The 18,880-nt window shown below is 47.4% G+C and overlaps 1 protein-coding gene across 1 annotated transcript in view; it reads right to left on the bottom strand.

The window, feature by feature from the left end:
• Positions 1-11,039: 11,039 nt before the first annotated feature.
• Positions 11,040-18,880, bottom strand: part of GALNT17 (polypeptide N-acetylgalactosaminyltransferase 17) — a 188,897-nt gene continuing 181,056 nt past the window's right edge. Inside the window, exons 10-11 of the mRNA XM_048967090.1 lie at positions 13,325-13,492; positions 11,040-13,066 (exon numbers count right to left, since the gene is read on the bottom strand). Coding sequence (XP_048823047.1) covers positions 12,938-13,066; positions 13,325-13,492 — 297 coding nt within the window. The 3' untranslated portion in view covers positions 11,040-12,937. The remainder of the gene's footprint in view (positions 13,067-13,324; positions 13,493-18,880) is intronic.

Here is an 18,880-nt window from a genome sequence, read left to right as displayed (position 1 = left end):
ATCTTGAGAGGATCTTGAGTTTGCTAACTGCTTTCCCATGGCCAATGATCTATTGCGTAGTCCTCAATTTCCCAACTCCACTCTCAGCACACTGGATCCACCCATACTGGGTTGTTTACTGTCTGCTGCCTACTCATTGGTCCTGAGCATTCAGAAGAGACCAGAGAGTATCATTAAGTGTAGAAACATAAAATGGCCAGTATTCACAAATACATGTGCAATATTGAGACAGTGCTGCAGAAAGAGCAAGAGGAGTAAATCAAGCTTCACCAAGTCTGCCTGCAAGACAAGAATAGGGCTTCTATTAACATTTAAAAGAGAGGATTGTTTCCCTTTCTTCCTGGGGATAAGCTGAAACCAATCATGACCACAGATAAATCCATCCTGACATCTTGTGCTGAGACTTTGAGTAACACCAAAGGGTTTTATGAAAAGGAAAGCTCGGGGTGAGTATTACTCAGGGTCCCTCTGCTATGAGGGAAGAGGGGGAGAGAGCCTGGGCTCTTGCCAGGGGTGCACCGTGGTTCCTCCATGCAGTGAGCATGGCCAAGGCATTGCTGGTGTGTGGGGAGGGGAAGAGAAAAAATTTCCCCTCTTGTCTGGGAAGACAGCCACGCTTAGGAGCCATTTCACTGTCTCCAAACACAACCTCCAAGGTATATTACAAATGAACTGACCCCTTCTTAAGCAGGGGCAATGAGGGCGTGAATGGAGGCACGCAGGCTCTCCTAGCAGCCCTCATTAAATCATACACACTGCTGTCTGCTTGGCAGCCAGTTTTGGCCTTAAATCTGTTCCACAAACACTTTCTCTTCTTACCAGTCCTCTAGGCCACCTCCACGTGTTTCATCACTCAAACATGCTGAAGCAAAGCTTTGTTTGCTGCGAGGCGTGGAGGAAGGAGGAGAAAAGAGGCTGGAGGACTGAGAACATCACCATACGTGTGATAGGAAATGCACTTATCTCAAAATCGGGACATGGGGTGCTGAAGAACAAGGAAAGGGGACACAAATTGGAATTGGAACACTTGACCACAGCCACGGAAGAGATCACAGCTGCCTTATTGCCCTGGTGCTTCCCATGGCTTAGGACTCACTTCTTGCACTTCAGTTGGTCTTCTCTTGAAGCAAAATCTGAGCAGCTCAGCTCTCCAACCACGGCCCACTCTTATAAAGTGTTTGAAACTTCACTCCAGCTCTCCAGACCCAAACAGCAGGGCTTGTTGGGAAACTCCTGTCTGGGAGAGGCAGCAACCCTTCCCCCCTACCGACTTAAGGATACGGGCAGTGTTTTCCTTTTAAAAACACTTCGCAGCTGAACCTCGTTCCTGGATATTTTCCCTTAGATCTTGAGGACCTCTTGTGGTGGGAAGTAAAAACGTGCTTTTTGAGAAGAGGAACAGAAGGCTGATGGGGCGCCTACGTTTTTTACAGAAGCTTTGCAAACAGAGGAATGGAGATCAGATGCTCCCCCTCCTTCCAAGTACTCCAGACAAAGGGATGTTTCCCCCAGCCTTTATACGGGGATACAGTGAATGGCACAGATTGACAAACTGGGCGACCCTGAGGTGAGCAGGCAGTGATGCCTCCATCCCCTAAGGAGCCCCTTGTTGCTCACTCCCTTGAGGACCCAAGCTACGCTGTGCTCCATTTTGGGACTTCATCTTCCCTGGTTCTTCTGTCTATTTCATTTAGGAGTTGAGTTTTTTTGGTGTTTTTTTTTTTTTTTTTTTTTTTTTTTTAAAGCAACTTTTCATTTTTAGGGGACATTTTAGAGGGCAAAAACAGGTTCAGGCTGGATATGAGGAAACATTTAATCTTCAAAAGAGTGGTGCTGCAGTGGCACAACTTCCCAGGGAGGTGGTGGGGTCACCATCCCTGGAGATGTACCATGAAGAGCCATGAAGATGTGGCACTGAGGGATGTGGGCAGTGGGCATGGTGGGACGGGCTGAGGTTGGGCTTGGGGATCTTAGAGATCCTTTCCAATCTGAATAATTCTATGATTCTGTGTCTCTGCATGCCCATGTGTTGCTAAGGAATGAATGGTGTTGGTTTTTTTTTGTCTCTGAAGATGTTTGATGTCCTCTCTCAGACAGCACCACTGACTCTGCCTGGAAGTTGCTGGCAGCAGATGCCTGGGTTCTGCCCCCTCTTTGCTGGTAGTGCTGGCAGAGACCACATAGACAAGCTTAAAGCAGGGCAGAGCTGGGGCAAAGGCAGCCCATTTTCTGCCTGCTGACTCACTTGTTTACAAGGGCTTTGTTCTTACCATGAAAAAGACTGAAGTGTAACTTCCAAAGGCTTTATTTCTAAGTGACCTCTGGTCAGCATCCCCAATAGCTCAGAGTGTAAAAAGTAGCACGACTGTGCCCTTGCCATAGCCTATGCCACCACCAGTGGCTCAGCACAGATGCTGCAGCACAGTGCAGGACTGGGACAGCACTACTGAAAGCAAAGCCACCTCTGCATGGCCCCTTGAGCATCTCCTGCTCAGCTCCCAGCACTGCAGCACCCCTCACACCAAAGCTGTGTGTTTGAGGCTGCAGTTCCACACTGCCCCTGCTAACAATTGCTCCTGGATGGAAATTCCAACCATCAATGGTTCCTTTCTAAAATATTAAACCACCGTTTCTCTCTTCTCTCCCAGTGCCTGAATAATTAATCTGTAGTCAATTAATCACTGTGCCTCTGCCAGGGTGCCTTGGGACTGTTCTTCTCACAGTGCACAGGACTTCTGGAGCAAAACCTGGCACTCTCCTGTACATTTTTAAGGGCTGTATTTTGCAATGCAGAGAGATGCCTCTAATATTGCTCTGACATTGTGCCATGGGCATTATTGGGCCCACATGAACCTGTGTTGGAAAAACCAAGACCTCTTCGATCCCAATCCTGGCAAGCATGGCCCATCCTGGGCTTTGACACATCGGAACTGCTGTGACCCAGACCCAAGGCAGTTTGCAAGGCTGTTGTCATTAACATCAAATAGAGTTTTAGAGGCTGTTACTAAATACTCAATCTTACAGCTAGGTGGAGCCTCTTTGTCTTTTTTGGGACAATCTCTCGTGTAAGAATACTTCATTAGGGATGGTTCAGATTGAGGTGGTTTTTGTTGTTTGTTTTGTTTTGTTTTGTTTTAATATGGAAACATTGACACAGCAGCAATCCTACCACTCCCATCTGAGGGCACACAGCAGCCCCAGCTCCAGGCCTGCAAACCCCAGAAGCCACTTTGCTGCCAAACAGCAGAGGGATGAAGAGCAATTGTAGATGCATGCTCACATTTGTCTTTGCATCTGCAGCTGGACTGAGCATTTGGGCCAGTCAGGACAGCACCTGGCCCTTCAGGAGAGAATGGGGCAGAGTTGGCTCTGCAAACAAGAACTGCCTCTGCAGCACTGTGTTCATCCTGGCACTCCCAGCTCAGCAACCCCAAAGCAGAACCATTCTGGTCCCTTATCACAGGGCCTTATGCTACAGCAGCATCCGTCTCCATCTGAAGTTGTCACTCCCTGGTTGACAGACTGATGGGTGGGACATCGCTGGAGTGAAGGACTGGGGTTGGTCTGAGGGCTGGACACACGTGGAATGGAAACGTGTTGTGCACCATGGCACATCTAGCTTCTGCCTATGGCAAGCTGGGGACACACGGACACATGGCTGTCACCAGGAGAGCACCTCTGTAAGGGAACCACGTTTCAGACACTCAACACATTCCTTCTTTTTGCCTTCTTTGCCAAGCAGGAAACTCCAGGTTGGTTCATGGCAGATGGATCTCCCATTCCATGCTCCTGTCCCAGTCTGTGCTAGCACCAACCATCCTCACACGTACTTTTTTGTAAACCAAACCCAAACCTCCCAGCTCCAAACTTCCAACAGGTCATGTAGTCACCAGGGCACTGTCCCACACCAAGGAGCACTATTCTAGAACCACTTTTTGCCTAGTTTGGGATTTGTTAGCCCCACAGGCAAATCCTGAACTGCCCATAACTCTGCCATTGTGCTGTGTTTTGTAATCCTGCAAACACACCAGGCTGTTCTAGTTCCAGGCACACGGTGGCACTGGGGAAGCAGCTTTCAGTGCTGAGCAGCTCTTGCAGTTTCACTCACTGCATCCATGAGGACAATGACACGGGACAGCAGAAATCCCTTCATGCAAAGCATGAACTTCACTCTCCGTGCACATGAAGGATGAGCTCTGTAAGGTTCAGTACCCAGCAATAGCACCCCTCACCCCATGCTGCTGGTGCCCATGCTCATCCTATTGAGTCGACTTTCTTTTGCCTGCGTGCTGCTGTTGCCCACTTGGAGCCACTGCTCCTGGTGATCTGGCTCCCAGCAAGGACACCAAGCCCTATCACCTCCCCAAGGGTCTCATGAACTGGGATTTCTGATGTGCTTGTAGGGGTTTGGGGGTTTTGTTTTTGATTACCCTTATTTTTTTTATGTGCATACATCATGGTGCATTTCCCTTCCAGGAGGGGTATATGAACAAACACAGAAGGGGAGTGCAGGGCTCTGCCATGAGCACTGGGACACTGACACCAGCCCAGTGGGCAAGAGGTGGCCTCTGGACAAGGAGTGGGCACCAGCTCCTTCCTGGAGCACCAGAGCTGAGGGAGCAGCCACAGGGCATCTGCCAGCACTGTCACATCCCACAGGCTGATGGGCAATGGCAGATGTCCCACACAAGCCTTGCTACAAGGGGACAAGCAGCTGCGTGTGAACAAAGTCAGGAGATGAATCTTCTGCTCCCAGGTAACAGTGATAGGACGAGAGGTGATGGCCTCATGTTGTGCCAGGTTGGGTATCAGGAAAAAATTCTTCCTGGAAAGAGCAGTGCTGCAGTGGCACAGCTGCCCAGGGAGTGGAGGGGTCACCATCCCTGGAGGTGTTCCAGAGCTGGGGAGATGCGGCACGGAGGGTTGTGCTGAGGGTGGGTTGGGGTTGGACTTAGGGATCTTAGAGGTCTTGTCCAACCTTAATGATTCTATGACAAGACTGTAGTGAAAATACGAAGCATAGAATGTTTGGGTTGGAGGGACCTCAAAACCCATCAGTTTCCAAGCCATAGGCTGGTTGTCACCCACTCAGTGAGGTTGACCTGAACCTAAGAGCAGCCTTTATGTGCTATTTAGAGAACATAAAATCTACCACATCTCTAACACAACCTATGCCTTGTTGGTTGCCCTGCCTGGACACCAGCACCCAGGATGGCAGAGATGCAAGGGCGTCCCCTCACCACCACCATTCACCCATTCACCCTCCTGGTCCATTCCCTGTGCTTTGCCTCCTTCTCACAGCACCCAGCATGGGGGGACTGCAATGGTTAGGGCAGGCAGTGTCTCCTGTAATAAATGGTTGGAGCAGGCTGCACACAGCAGAGCTGAAAAATAACAGTGATGAAGCATGAAATGCTGCAGCAAACACCTCCCAGGTAGTTTTCCAGGCCAACAGTTACAGCAATCGCTCTCGATGTTCACACACAAATAATAATAATTAAAGGAAAAGAAACAACAGAATGGTGTGTGTACACCTAACAAGGTTAAAAACAATAATAATAATGATTTAAAAAGTCCTCCTCAGGAAATAATTACGCTTTCTACGCACTGTTTATCTATTTGGAGTCTCAGAGGAGCCCCACATTTAAAGAAGCCAAAATGTGGGGTTGTTATTCACATCAAGGTCCCAAGGATTTGGGGAGAAACTCCGTTCTCCATGGGAGGAGCTCCTGCCCTCTGCCCAGCTGATTTCTTTAGAAGAACATCAGTATTATTGACTCGATTGTCTGTCTCATTGCAGTTTAATAGCAAAATTGCAGAGAAATGGATGAGCTTATTACTTTTAGCAATTTCACGCACATATTTTCAGCATGGGGGAAATTGTTCATTACAACATGAGAAGCAGCTCGTTTGGCTTTGAGGTTTTAAGCACTCTGATTTTAAGTGTCTTGAGTAACGAATAGATGTTACCTGCCACCTTTTCCCAGGAAGGACTCAAATACTTGGGAGGGGTGGGGAGGGACATTGATTTCACAAGTAATTAAATATTAAGTAACATTTTGATGGGAGCTTTTCAATACCCACCGTGTGGCTCTGGCCACGAAGTAACTCATGCATGAGATCCCCCTGCTCTGGTTGGATCACACAGATGCTCTGGGGTTGGAGCCCACCGAGATCATCCAGCCCAACCATCAACCCATCACCACCGTTCTCTTACCCACAGCAAGAGCACTGGAGCAGGTGTCCACCAGCTCTGGGATGCACTCACAAGCACTGTGCTTTCAGAGCACTGTTTTTCTACATGTGCATCACTGAAAAAACATGTTTTCTCTCACCAGCTATTGTCAACGATCACTTGCCTCCCAATAGTCCAGAGATAGCAGCTGATTAATATCAAATCTCTGGGAGCTGTTAGATATCCATCAAAGGCTGAAGTGTGTGTCTTTTGCCTATTGAAACAGTTTAACCACTGATGGGATTATAATTATCTTGCTATCAACTGCAACAAAGCAGCTCAGCAGGAGCTCTTACACTTAAACAGGGGAGGTCAATGGAATTATTCTAGTGGGAAAGTAAATGTGAGACCATGACCTTGCTGTACAGATTGCTTATAATTAATAGGGTTTATGATTTATAGCAGGGCCGCGCTATCACCTGGCAGTGACAGGGTTGGCAGCTGTGTGCCCCTGGCTGTGATCTCTCAGCAGGATGTGCACAGCTGGGAGTGATGCTCAGCTCCAGCAGTGGGTGATGCAGAAGCAGTGATGCTTTGGGGCTGGGAAGCATGGAAGCTGCAGCTCACTCTTTTTTTCCTTTTTTCTTTCTTTTCTTTCTTTTCTTTTTTGAGCAGATGGGACAAGCATCTACCAGGAAGGGGTTGGGGATCTCACATACTCCAGGATGACCCATGGTCACGTGGTAGGGCTGGGCATGGCAGGGCTGACTGCTTCCCTGGTCCCATGCTGTGCCAGACACCTCTGTTATCAGCACACACTGCCTGGAGGCTGCAGCTCAACATTTCCCCATTTCCCATCTGACTGATTCCACCCCAGTCTCTGCCATCTTCCTTTCCTGGCTGTTATCCCCTTCGTATCTTTTCTCCTTGATGTGGCACATGCTCATGGTCCCACCACTGTTGTAGCGCAGGACAAGAAGGCTCTGGGCATTCCTTCTGCTCTCAATCATCTCATTTTGGGGGAGGTCTCGGAGGAGTTGTGTGACTATTTTCCCCCCATATTAAAAATGACAGCCCACAGAGTCCAAGTTCTTAGATCCACCTCTTCCTGTAACCCCTTCCCCTTTCCCTCTGCATGACTCCTCTCAGTGGATGGCCACAGGTTCACCCCACTGCTTCAGAGCGATGCATCCCCAAACCCCACGGATCTGCACTGCCTGAAAGCAGGATTTCCCCGGTGTCTGCGGATTTTTATGGTGGTTAAGTCTCAAAGGTTGGAAACCAGCACTTTGGCCATGCAACCAACGCCCAACCAGTGCCCAACCCCAATCCTGTCCACCTACCTTCTATCCTCTACTCTAACCCCAACTCTAACCATCTACCCTCTGTTCTAACCCTATCCCCAACCTCAACCCCAACTATCTAACATCTACCCTAACTCTACTACTAGCCTAACTCTGTAGGGTTGGCGAAGGTAGGATGGCATGTGCTGTGCTGATGTACAAGCAATAAAACAAAGGTTTGGCCAACAAGCACTGTGATTAAAATTTAAGGGAAGTAAAAAAGATGGCTTGCCTGGGTTCAGCTCCAAACCTGATAGAAGAAAAACAGGAGATGGGGAATCTAAATAGCAAAACAGTGATGTGCAATGAACAAAATAATGGGAGAGAGAGCAAGAATACAGGGAAAGCAAAGCAAGAGGTAAAAAAGGAGATGAAATGGGAAAGAATAAGGAAGGCTGAAAAAAAAAATCAGGAGAAATAAGCAATCAAAAGAAACAGTAAAGGAAAAAGAGCAAACAGAAGGAAGCACGTGGGGAATAAAGGAGCAAGCAAGGACAGAGACAGAGCAACCTCCTGCTGAGAGCAAAGAGAGGAATGTAAGGCGGCCCCAGCCACAAAAAGTAAAACAAGACAGTCATAAAGACAAAGAGAGAGCGGAACAAAAATAGCACCAAGGCCAAAAACATGATGGGAATGGAGGTGGTGGTGAGCTGACACTGGAGTGGAGGGGGAAAGCAGAGTGCAGGGAACATTCCTGGGGAGCTCTGTCTGCTGCCATCCCAGGCCATGGGATGAGGAGGGGACCTGCAGGGACACCCAGGGGACCTCTCTGCTCTCCAGGGGAGGCTCAGAGCATCCTGCTGGGTGCTGCTCTGCTCTCACAATGCCAGAAGCTGGTGCTGCTTTACCACCGGCTGCCAATCCCATTCTCAGCACAGCACATCACCTTGACCCCACTCTGCTGTTATTTTCCTCCTGGCTGCGATTTCTGAAGAGCACAATAAGAATTAGCTCCTATGTGGGTTCTTGCCTAACTCTGAAATTCTTGCCTATAACAATAAAACCTAGAATGACAATAGGCAGGAAATACATTTGGAAAGCTATTACCGATCATGTCTCAGAGACACCAGATGGGAATAAAACAAGAAACTCCTCCTTGGAAAGCTCTGTGGGTTAGACAGTCTTTCTTCTTGCTATTTTGTCTTCTGACAGAGAAATAACACTTGACACAGAGGACCAGGATAGCCATTCCCAGCAGCAATTCCTGCATGCCTTCAGAATGAAACACTGAGCACGTTTGGGTGCTCACCAAAGCTAATGCCTAGGTTGGTATTTTCCCTTGTGCTGAGCACAACCAGCGTGACCCTAAGCCTGAGTTGGGGATAAGGAGAGCTGAGATGGCAGTGGGACTTAGCACAGTCTTCCTCCTGGGATATGACACTTAACCTGCTGCTCTCCCCCAGGGATCCTGGGTAAGTGGAGACTGCTGAGCTTGAATTTCGAGTTTGCAATTCCTGCTGTGTTATTTCATTTTAATATGGTGCTGGACAGATGCTGTCACTCTGCTTCCAACGCTCTGCCTGGATCCTGGTCCCACCAGCACTGACTGCTGCAGAGCTGAGTGACCCGAGCAGCTTCCATTGGTCTGGGAACATCATGTAAGCGCTGAAGCCATTAATGATTTGGGACTTTTTTTTGATTTATAGGAGTGATTCCAGGTATCACCTCCTCCAGAAACATAGGATCAGCCCAGCTGCAAGGCACGAACATCCAGAGGGACTGGACTTGATACAATTCCTACATTTCTGTGATGCAGCAAATAGAATTCCATAATTCAGTAAAAACTCAGAAGAGCTTGGCACCATACCTTTCCATCTATGATGGAGATTCAAGGGTATATGGATTTTCTACCACCGTGGCATCCTTTAGGAGAGCAGTGGCTGCAAATTGGATGCTCTGTGCTGGAGCTGTATTGACCATGCTCTGCAAAAACGAGCTCAGGGCTGGAAGCCACACTCACCTGGAGTATTTCCAGCAGCCTGCCATGCACTCAGCTCATAAAAACAGCAAAGGTGCCCTTGCTGTAGGGTGCACACACAGACATAGCTCCTACCATCCATATCTACTCACATCTCACTGACCTCATAGGACCATCATTACCAGCCAACTTGGGTTTCATGACAACATGGGCACATGAAGCTGGATGTAAGCCATACCTCGAGCTTCAGGATGCTTTTAGAAGCATCCACTCTGGGTACATTTGCAAGCGATGCTGTTTTGCCGTGTAACATCTCTTTTTAACTTCTTGAATGTAATTGCATTATCTTGGTGAGTGGCAGCCAGCATGGGAGGATGAAACGGGAGGTTAATTTGCACCGGCCATCTCTCTTGATTTCTCCTTCATTTCCATTTCTTTTTAAAATGGAAGTTCCATTAAAACAGCAGCACACTTTTCTATTAACTGAGTAACAGAGAAGAATGACTGCCTCTGTATCTCATCAACGATGAATCTTTTTAAAATCACTCACGAGGCAAGGCTCAAATCATATATTTAATAAGAACCACTTTGATATCACTTTTTAAAGCAATTAACATTATTATTATTAGAGATAAGCGCAAGATGCAACATTTAGATCCAGATTCCTAAGACAGATTTCTAAGGTTTAGGAGGGTGCAGACCTCAGGTCATCGCCTCAGCAATCATCTCTGCACGTCACAAACCAATATGAGCACAGAGCTGCACTTACAGGGACGCAGCAGATAAAACTCCCCATTTTAATCCCGATTTTGCTGCTTTTCAGTCATTTCCAAGCACTCTACGCACAGCAGTGAGAAGAGGGAAATCGCTTTGGCAGGGTTTCTTCTCCACCTGAAGGTCATGGAGCCAAGCATTCATTTCCACATCTCCTTTGCTTGGGATACGCACGAAGGGAACAAATCCCTGGCTTTTTTTTTGTGAAGAATCGGAGCCCGTCGCCAATGGGATCCAGATGTTTTGTGCCACCTGAGCTGACAAGCACACGGATGTCACCACACACCGCCACGCCACCATCTTGGAGTGACCTCAGCCCACGGTCTCACGGTTCAGCAGAGCGATCCCCGCCTGCTGGAGAAGCGCATCCTGCAAGTGACAGCAGGCACGGCGCGGCTCCTCAGCGCTGACGGTGATGGGGACAGAAGCCTCCAGCAGCAGATGGAAGGCTGGCGGCGGGGACACCTTCCACCACCACAATTAGATCTGACAAAGCCCATCTGCCGGCGCCCTGAGCACTGGCAGGACCAAAGCGGAGCTGAGAAGCGTGAATGGTAGCACAGCAACATCCAAAGGATTCCTTTTTCTCCCCCACCCCCCCCAAAACATGCAGGCTTTTCCCAGTGCTAAATAATACGTGGCTTCCACTGATGACTGACAGCAACTGACTGCTCAATTAAAAGGGAATTTTACATTTTGGCCACCAGCTGTGAAGTCTCAAACCCCCCAGACTTTCTTGGAGTCCTCTCCATTGGCAAACGGCTTCTCTTAGAAGGCAGCAACAAATGCAGGGGAAACACCTCATGCATCTAAAGACATTGCAATCGTGTCTGTTTCATAAGTGCTAAAATTTATTACACGAGAGATGATGCAACAGCGAGTAAGAGAGCAAAATTCTACATTGAGTCCCTACTTTGCAATTCAGGACAACAGGAGGTTTTACTGCATTACGGAAGGCAAGGGAGAAAACCCAGAGACAACTCCAATGAGTCTTGTCACGTGTAAGTGAACAATCAGATGTGATGCTGTAAGAAGGAACAATGAAATATATCTGTTTCTGTTCAATAAATTACTAAAACATCAGTCATAAACCTGCTGCATGGCTTTGAAAATCAAACTCATTAAACACCCAGGTAGCATTATCCCGATGCAAATGGAAGACAGGCATGAGTGCTCTGCAGCAAACAACTCTGTGCACATCCCATCTTTGGGAAACATATTTACATGTACATCTCATATATTAATATATTTTAGTGAACCCTAGCCAGAGGGCAACCAGAAAGAGTATTATTCTGTGAGAAGGACAGGAGATGGGCTGGCTTCCCCTCTCAACTGAGCAAAGCCTGCGGCCACCCATTAGTCCCACATCCATGTGAAATGACTTTTCAAGACATTTCCCTTTTCCAGTTAGCCAGACACCAGGACCCCAAACTGAAGTCTCCCACAGTGGCTGGATTTGGTTCCCAAGATTCCTGCGGGTCAGATAAACCAGGTGAGATCGGCCCACTGTGTTAACAAGCCTTAAGTGACCTCAAGATGAAGAACTTCAGGCAAGCTGCCATTTACTGGTCTCTTGCCCTCCCTCTCCCTTCCCTACATCAACTTATGTCACTGCAGAAGCACACTGAGCAGGCAGGATAGATGTGTTCGAGCCTCAAAAAGAAAACTACACAACTGCGGAGGTAAGGAGACTACCACTATTCATGTCTTCATTCAGAGGCAAGGATGCCTTTAAAACAAACCCCAAAGCCTCCATGGGAGGGAAGCCTGAGCAGGACTTTCTCTCACGTGACCAGCCCTCAGCCTCTTGCACACATCAGCACATCCATCCAACAGCAAAAAAAGTGGTGATGGAGTCCCCAAGGGGCTAGTGCCAGGCTAGCAGCCTGCTGTGCAATGCTTGGGCTGCTGTGGGTTAATTCTTACGAGGCATGCATCCAAAAGACCCCAAAACAGGGAGGCAATCAACTGTGGGGCTTTCCACTTGGGGTCTCCACAGAGGGGCTGGTGCAGCGCAGGGCTGGTTGAGCCAACAGCAGCAAGTGGGCACAATGGGGAGCAGACAATGGGAGCTCAGGATTCCTATTCAACTGTATTTCATGACATGACATCTGTTACGGGGGACTGGAGAGATCTACAGGATCTATCAGGGAGTCTCTGAGAGCTTTGTTTCTCCCAGACTCAAGAAAGGGGGATGCTGGATGCAGGAGCAAGAAAGGGAAAAGATACAATGCACCTAGCGAGACACCACGCCGTTTAAACACAGCTTCTTCAAGGCTTGGTGACCTTTCCCTCTCACAAGCACGCACGTTTGCACGCTTGCCATGCAGATATATGCAGGGTCTCTTGACTTCAATCACAGTACAAACCTGGATGGGTCTTGGGAGCGCTTGGAGTCATCTGAGAAAACAGCATTTCCCTGCCAGTGAAATGCCCACAAGGATGCATGAGCTTATTACACTTACTTCAGCAGAAATAAGTGGTACCTTTTAGAGTGCTTGCCAGAAGAAAATGAGAGTTCTGACCCAATTTCACACAGCTGAAATCATCTGTGGGAGACCAATATACAATAAAAATAAAGACACAAATGCCCATTTCCCCCATGTCTCCTCTCCTAATAACACGAATAAAGCTCTGTTTTGATATTTTGTCCTTTCCAAAGGAGTCCAGACAGATTGGTCCAAGTCAGCCATCTTTCAGGTGAAACTCCTCTGACTTCTCCACTCTTTACTTGATGAAATTTTTAATTGTCCACCTCTGTCCTGTGCAGCTGCGAAGGATCAGATCGATGCCGGCCATTCCCCTGTTCTCCACCTCCAAGCAGCGCCCTGTTCCCTTGTTCAGGATGGCACCGTTCTAAAATTAAAGACATGGAGAAAACATCAAAAAGAATTCACGTGGGGATGCATGTGAAGGAAATCAGGACTGCATGCTGTGGCAGAGGCTGTGTCCCTGTGCATGGCTGGGAAGCGCACAGTGCTTTGTGGGGTGATAGTGAAACTGAAGCAACAAAATCATTTCTGTAATAATCAGCAGGGTTGACTGGAGCAACCTTTGTCACTACCAGCCCACTGTATGGGACCGAGAGGCAGTGATGGCAGACCCAGAACACACCTGGATGAAATTCCAGCGCTTGTGAAGGCTGCTCTTGACCTTGTCGCAGTCGAGGAGCTGGGGGAAGCGGCTCTTCGTGTTGTCCACCAGGCAGCGGGTGTCGGGCAGGAGCGTCGTGGTCCCAAGGGCACCAAGGTGAAGGAACCCCTCCTTGGTGTACCGTGCAAGCTGGGATAGGGAGGAAGGGAAAAAGACCATCAGTATCCTTGAAGTATCATTTAAAAGCTATAGAGAAGAGGACAACCATGGCAGAGCCCAAGGAAAAAATCAGTGAGGATGATGAAGAGAGAAAATAGAACTGGTGAGGATAAAAGAATAACCCTTTCTCCAGCCTTTCTCTCCTGTTAAGTTTATTTTGCAGACACAGGTGGGGAGGAGGGGAAGGGAGAGGAGGGGAGAGGGAAGGGAAGGGAAGGGAAGGGAAGGGAAGGGAAGGGAAGGGAAGGGAAGGGAAGGGAAGGGAAGGGAAGGGAAGGGAAGGGAAGGGTATTCTGAGCCTTAATGCCTTAAATCACAGGGCAGCCTCCTCCTGGCCTTGGTTCTTGGCTGGAGGCAGCTGGCACCAAGGCCACGCTTGCCCTGTGTGGCTGCTCATGTGCTTGCCAAGCCAGTGTTGCTTTGGACAGCAAGAAGCAATGCCACTGGTGCACCTGGGACAGCCCTCCCGCCACCTCAACATTAGCCAAAGGGCAACATATCACTCACTTTGTTACCCAGGATGCATGCCCAAACATCCCCCAAAGCTCAGCTGTGCAGCAAAGGCTCAGAACTACACCTGACCACTGCAATAGCACTGGCACATGCATTCTATCCAGCCCTGGGTGCTGCAGTGGATGCTGTGAGAGCCAGGCTTTGGGGGCTGGGGGTGTGGGAAGCAGCTGGCACTGTGATGGCACCACGCACAAAGGGCTCCTGCATCTGCAGTGTTCGAGAGACCCCACTACAATGTTTCCCTAAACATTTTTAAATTCAGGAGTGAAAAGGAGATGAATGACAGCGGCCTGCCTTTCATAGTTCAGGGGAAAGATATACACAGCTGCTTATTTAAATTATGAATCAATCCATTATCTAGCAGACAAATGAGGAGTATTCAGCACGTTAATTAACTGAGCATATCTGTGACCCAGATGTTTAAAAAGAGACAGTAAATCACACTGGGAGTATGGGTTATCTCTGTTAGAATAATTAAACACTGAAAATCAAGTTAAAACAATGTAAAAGGGGTCTGACTTGAGCTAGTAACAGCAGATGCAGTGCTTGAATCTTGTTTTCCATCCCTTTATTTCTCCCTTTTATAGAGAGAGGGGTGCTGGATCCTCCTGCTGGCCCCACAGTGCCTCTCTTCCTTGAGATGCTGCTCAGTGCATTTTGCTCCCAGCTGCAGGAGGATTTGCACTTACAGCTCCCAGTGAGGGAGCTGCCCTCTGCACAAGGCAGCAACAACCTGAGAAGGAATCCCTGAGTACCACATAAGGCTCAGATTCACGTAATTTGTTTTCAGCAGTTTGATTTTCAAGGTGGTGCTCTCAGACTGACAATGCCTGTAGCCATGCAATTCATTTGAACTGGTATCTGAGCACGAGCCCAGAGGATGGGACCACTTATCTTGACAGAAAAAGCATCTCGAGTCCCAAACAGGCAGCTCAAGTTACCCTCCTCCTCTGGTTCCTGACGTTTTTGCTACCATGCCCATAATTAGAGTGCTACACACTTTCTTCTCTTACGCTGTTCAGCAGTTTGTCCTCGGAAAAGCTGGCCCCATGCCCACCATGTTATCACCTAATGTGGTGGGAAAAGTAAGTAGAGCAAAAATCAAATCTCTCCCCGGGAAAGGAAAGGGGTGGGGGCTGCAGGGAGGCTAAATGAGACGAAAAACAAACATGGATATTATGAAAAATGCATCAAGTGCATGTATTAGATGTGTCATCCACTACGTATAACAGCCAGATAAATAAAGCCCTGAACATGTGTCTGGATAGGGAGGCATTTGAGATAGCCCCATGGGCTGCTCTACAGAAGCTAACCAGCTCTTTTTATCTGGGTTTGCCTGAAAAGAGATGAGAAGTGTTACATCTGAAAGAGCAGCTCCAGACAGCTCATCACTCACAGTAGACTCAGGCCTTATTTAGAGGATGCTCCATCGTATCAATAAACCACACCTGTGCCATTGCCACAGAAACCTTGTGAGCAGTTGCAGCGATTCACCATCTCACCAACGAAGTAGTTGAAGCCAAGCTGCCTGCTTCAACGTGGCTGGCACAGCCCAAGGCAATCAGTGAGAGTTTGTTCTTCAGTTCCATGTGAAAGGTGAATGGGCCAGGGCTGATGCTTGATGCCTGATGGGCCCGCAGTACAAGAAGGATGCAGAGCTGTTGGAGCTGGTCCAGAGGAGGTCACAGAGTGCTGGAGCACCTCTTCTATGATGAAAGGTTGAGGGAGATGGGATTGCTTAGCTTGGGGAAAAGAAGGCTCCAGAGAGACCTCGCTGTGTTCTTCCAGTACTTGAAAGGAGCTTACAGACAGGAGGGGAATCAACTGGGGGAGGGGTTGGAACTGGATAGTCTGTAAGGTCCTTTCCAACACAACCATTCTGTGGTTCTTTAATTCTATGACATGTTGAGCACCTGAAGAAATTGCTCAGCCTCACACAGGACAGTAGACAAATCAGCAAACCAAGGGGATAGACCAGAGAAAAACAGTCTGAAAACACTAATGAGCTAGCCATTGAGAAGTGGTTAATCTTGATGAAGTCTTCCACAGTTGCAAGCAGCCCTCAGCCACATCCCCAGAGAGAAAAAAGGATTTGTGCCTGCAGCATTTTCCAAGCACATTTCCAAGTTTAGGCTACAAAAAGACAGCTTTGGATCTCCAGTTGAGTCACTGAGTCCTAAAAATAAAGGATGAAAAGCTCTGGGATCTCAAAATGAATCTTTATGCCATCAAAACAGACGTTGGGCCTAAAAAAGGATGCTTTGGATGAGGATCTGGGTCCTAAATTGGCACTGCACACGTGCCCCATGCACTGCAAAGCAGTACCAACAGTATCTCTTCTTTGATTATTTTTTCTGGCTGGCTGCATCTCAGGGATGGGAGAAAGTTAATTAGACATCTTAGCACCTGGGAAATAAAAGCCTTGATGACCTTCATTGACTGTATTGGAAAATAATTTAGGGCTGTTTAGCTTCCTTTTGTGCAGTGAGCAGATCATCAATTAGCCACTGTTAAGTAAAGAGTACAGTATTTTCTCTTAACCCAATTTCATCTGATGTGCTGTTTTGTCATCCTTGACATCGCGGTGTCCCGGATGATCTCAGTATTAATGACTTTGTCCCCAGGTTCTGATGATTAAATGGGCAAAACATATTTTATCCTATAATTAAATGAAATGCTCTGCTGGGTGAACATTATCTTAAGTTTTATGGCATTATAGTGCTTTCTATCACATTAATACATCACCATCGTGCTGTCACTCCAATGAGGTATTACTATATTATTAGTGTGATACATCATTACAGCAAGGTTTTTTCATGATGTATTGCTTAAAAGATGAAGCCGTCAGGAAAAAGTCTAAAAGAGCACATTCAGTATAATTACAGGATAAAAGGATACTTCGTTATGAAATCTGATAATTATTTGACTTGGAAATGAATAAAAGCAGAAAGAATGAGAAGGTAAAGCGAAAACAGAAAAAAAGACAAAAAAACCAACAATTTCCCCATTATAGATTCTACAACAAAGGCGCTGTGAGAAAAAAAGCCAATAACTCAATCCACATTTGGCACCAGGCATGGGATCCATTGCACCCAACCACATCAGTTTACACGCTATGCGGAATCATTACGGTTGGAAAAGACCACTGAGATGACCAAGCCCAAGTCCCTCTGTGCCACATCCCCTGGAACACCTCCAGGGATGGTGATCCCAGCTGTGCCAATGCACTGCCACTTTTTTGGAGAAGAAATTGGAGAAGAAACCTCCCTTGGTTTGCTTTCCTCGTGTTGTTAAAAAGCCAACTGAGAGCATACACTTTACTAGCTGGGGCAAGGAACCTACTCCTAGACTGGGAAATGGATTTCAGAGTGGCATTGATGGGCTACAGCACCAGGGGGAGAAGTGGACATGGCAAGCCAAGATGTGAACACAAGTACCACTCTGTGTGCTGAACTGCTGAACAACCCAACAGGAACTGCAAGTCCTTGTGCTTTATGTACATATATATACATATATATCTCCAGCAAGTGAGCTATTTGAACAAAGTGTTTACATCCCTTCTAATTATATTTCCGGTAATAAATTACAACGTGCAGCCCATTAATTAAACTGTAGCAGTGAAAGTCCAATTTCTTTTGTGCCGCGCCTGTGTTTCTGCAAAAGGCTGATTTCAAAGCTTCTGCACTCCCTGATAGCTACTTTTCAAGGAGTTAAAGCTAATTGCACATACGGTGAAACAAAAGAACTGCCAAGAACTGGCTCTCAGCTGGAGAGGGAAGAGACGACGTGAGATGGAAAAAGCAGGAAGAAAAACCTGTGCTGAGCTTGTGCAACAGGCAGCGTTTTATTTCAGAGTATCAGGTTGGAAAAAGAAAACGTTGTTATGTTTAATCACAAAAGAAGCTGTGGAAAAAATAAGTAACCTGCTTTTAGTTGTTAGTCTTAAAGCCCGGGCTTAGCAGGCACTGTCAGACTTAATTCAGTTTCTCCTATTATAATGCACTCAGAGGTTGGAGTTTCCATCCAGGAAGCCCAAGAGGTAGTTTGTGCCATTTAAGAAAAAGAAATTGTGCATTTATGCAACAGCTAGGTTATATTTAGCAGGGACTTGATAGGCCATGGTTGACTGATCTCTGTTTAAAGACAAGGATAAACCAAAGTGAGGTTTGTCTCTACCTCAGAGGACTCCCATGGCCTCAGCTCAGGTGGCTCCTGAAGTTTGCAGTTCAGCTTCAGATGAGCTGTGCAATTACTCAGTCCCAGTGAACCTGGAAAGCTGACAGTGACTGCACTGTGAAAATGGACTCCTTACACATTCCAGTCTTCCCATATATCTCAATCTTCAGACAGTCACTAAGGCTGCCATGTCCTGCAGCTCTATGTCCCCACTCGGCTCCATCCCAGTTTTCAACTCACCCTCCTGGCTATCCTCAGCAGAAATCGTTCTGCAGAGGAAGAATTAAAAGAGACCAAAATCAAATGTCATCCTGGGAAGCTACCAGGAATGGGGAGACATGCTCCCAGGCCCTTGGGAACAGGTATCAGATTTTCCTATGGACTCCAAAATGAATTTCCCAGCTGAAAAGCAGCAATGGCAGTAATTGCATGAAGTCCTCCTCCTGTTCATGGGCAGCGCAAGCCCATAAAGGAATTAAGAAAATTCTGTTCTCGAGTTCTGTTCAAAAACCAACTTGAAGTCAGCAGACTGGCCACAGCACCTTCTGCATCAACTGGAAAACTGTGATGCTTGTAGTGGAAATCCACTCAACAAATCACCCCAAATACACTGGGAAAGCCTACTTTACAGTGGGCAGTTGCCTTCCCCGCCAGTTCTTTTCTGATTCA

The sequence above is a fragment of the Lagopus muta genome, chromosome 20 (assembly GCF_023343835.1).
Source record: "Lagopus muta isolate bLagMut1 chromosome 20, bLagMut1 primary, whole genome shotgun sequence".
Taxonomy (NCBI): Eukaryota; Metazoa; Chordata; class Aves; order Galliformes; family Phasianidae; genus Lagopus; species Lagopus muta.
Note: the sequence above shows the minus strand (reverse complement) of the source record. Positions and strands in the feature narration are given on the sequence as shown.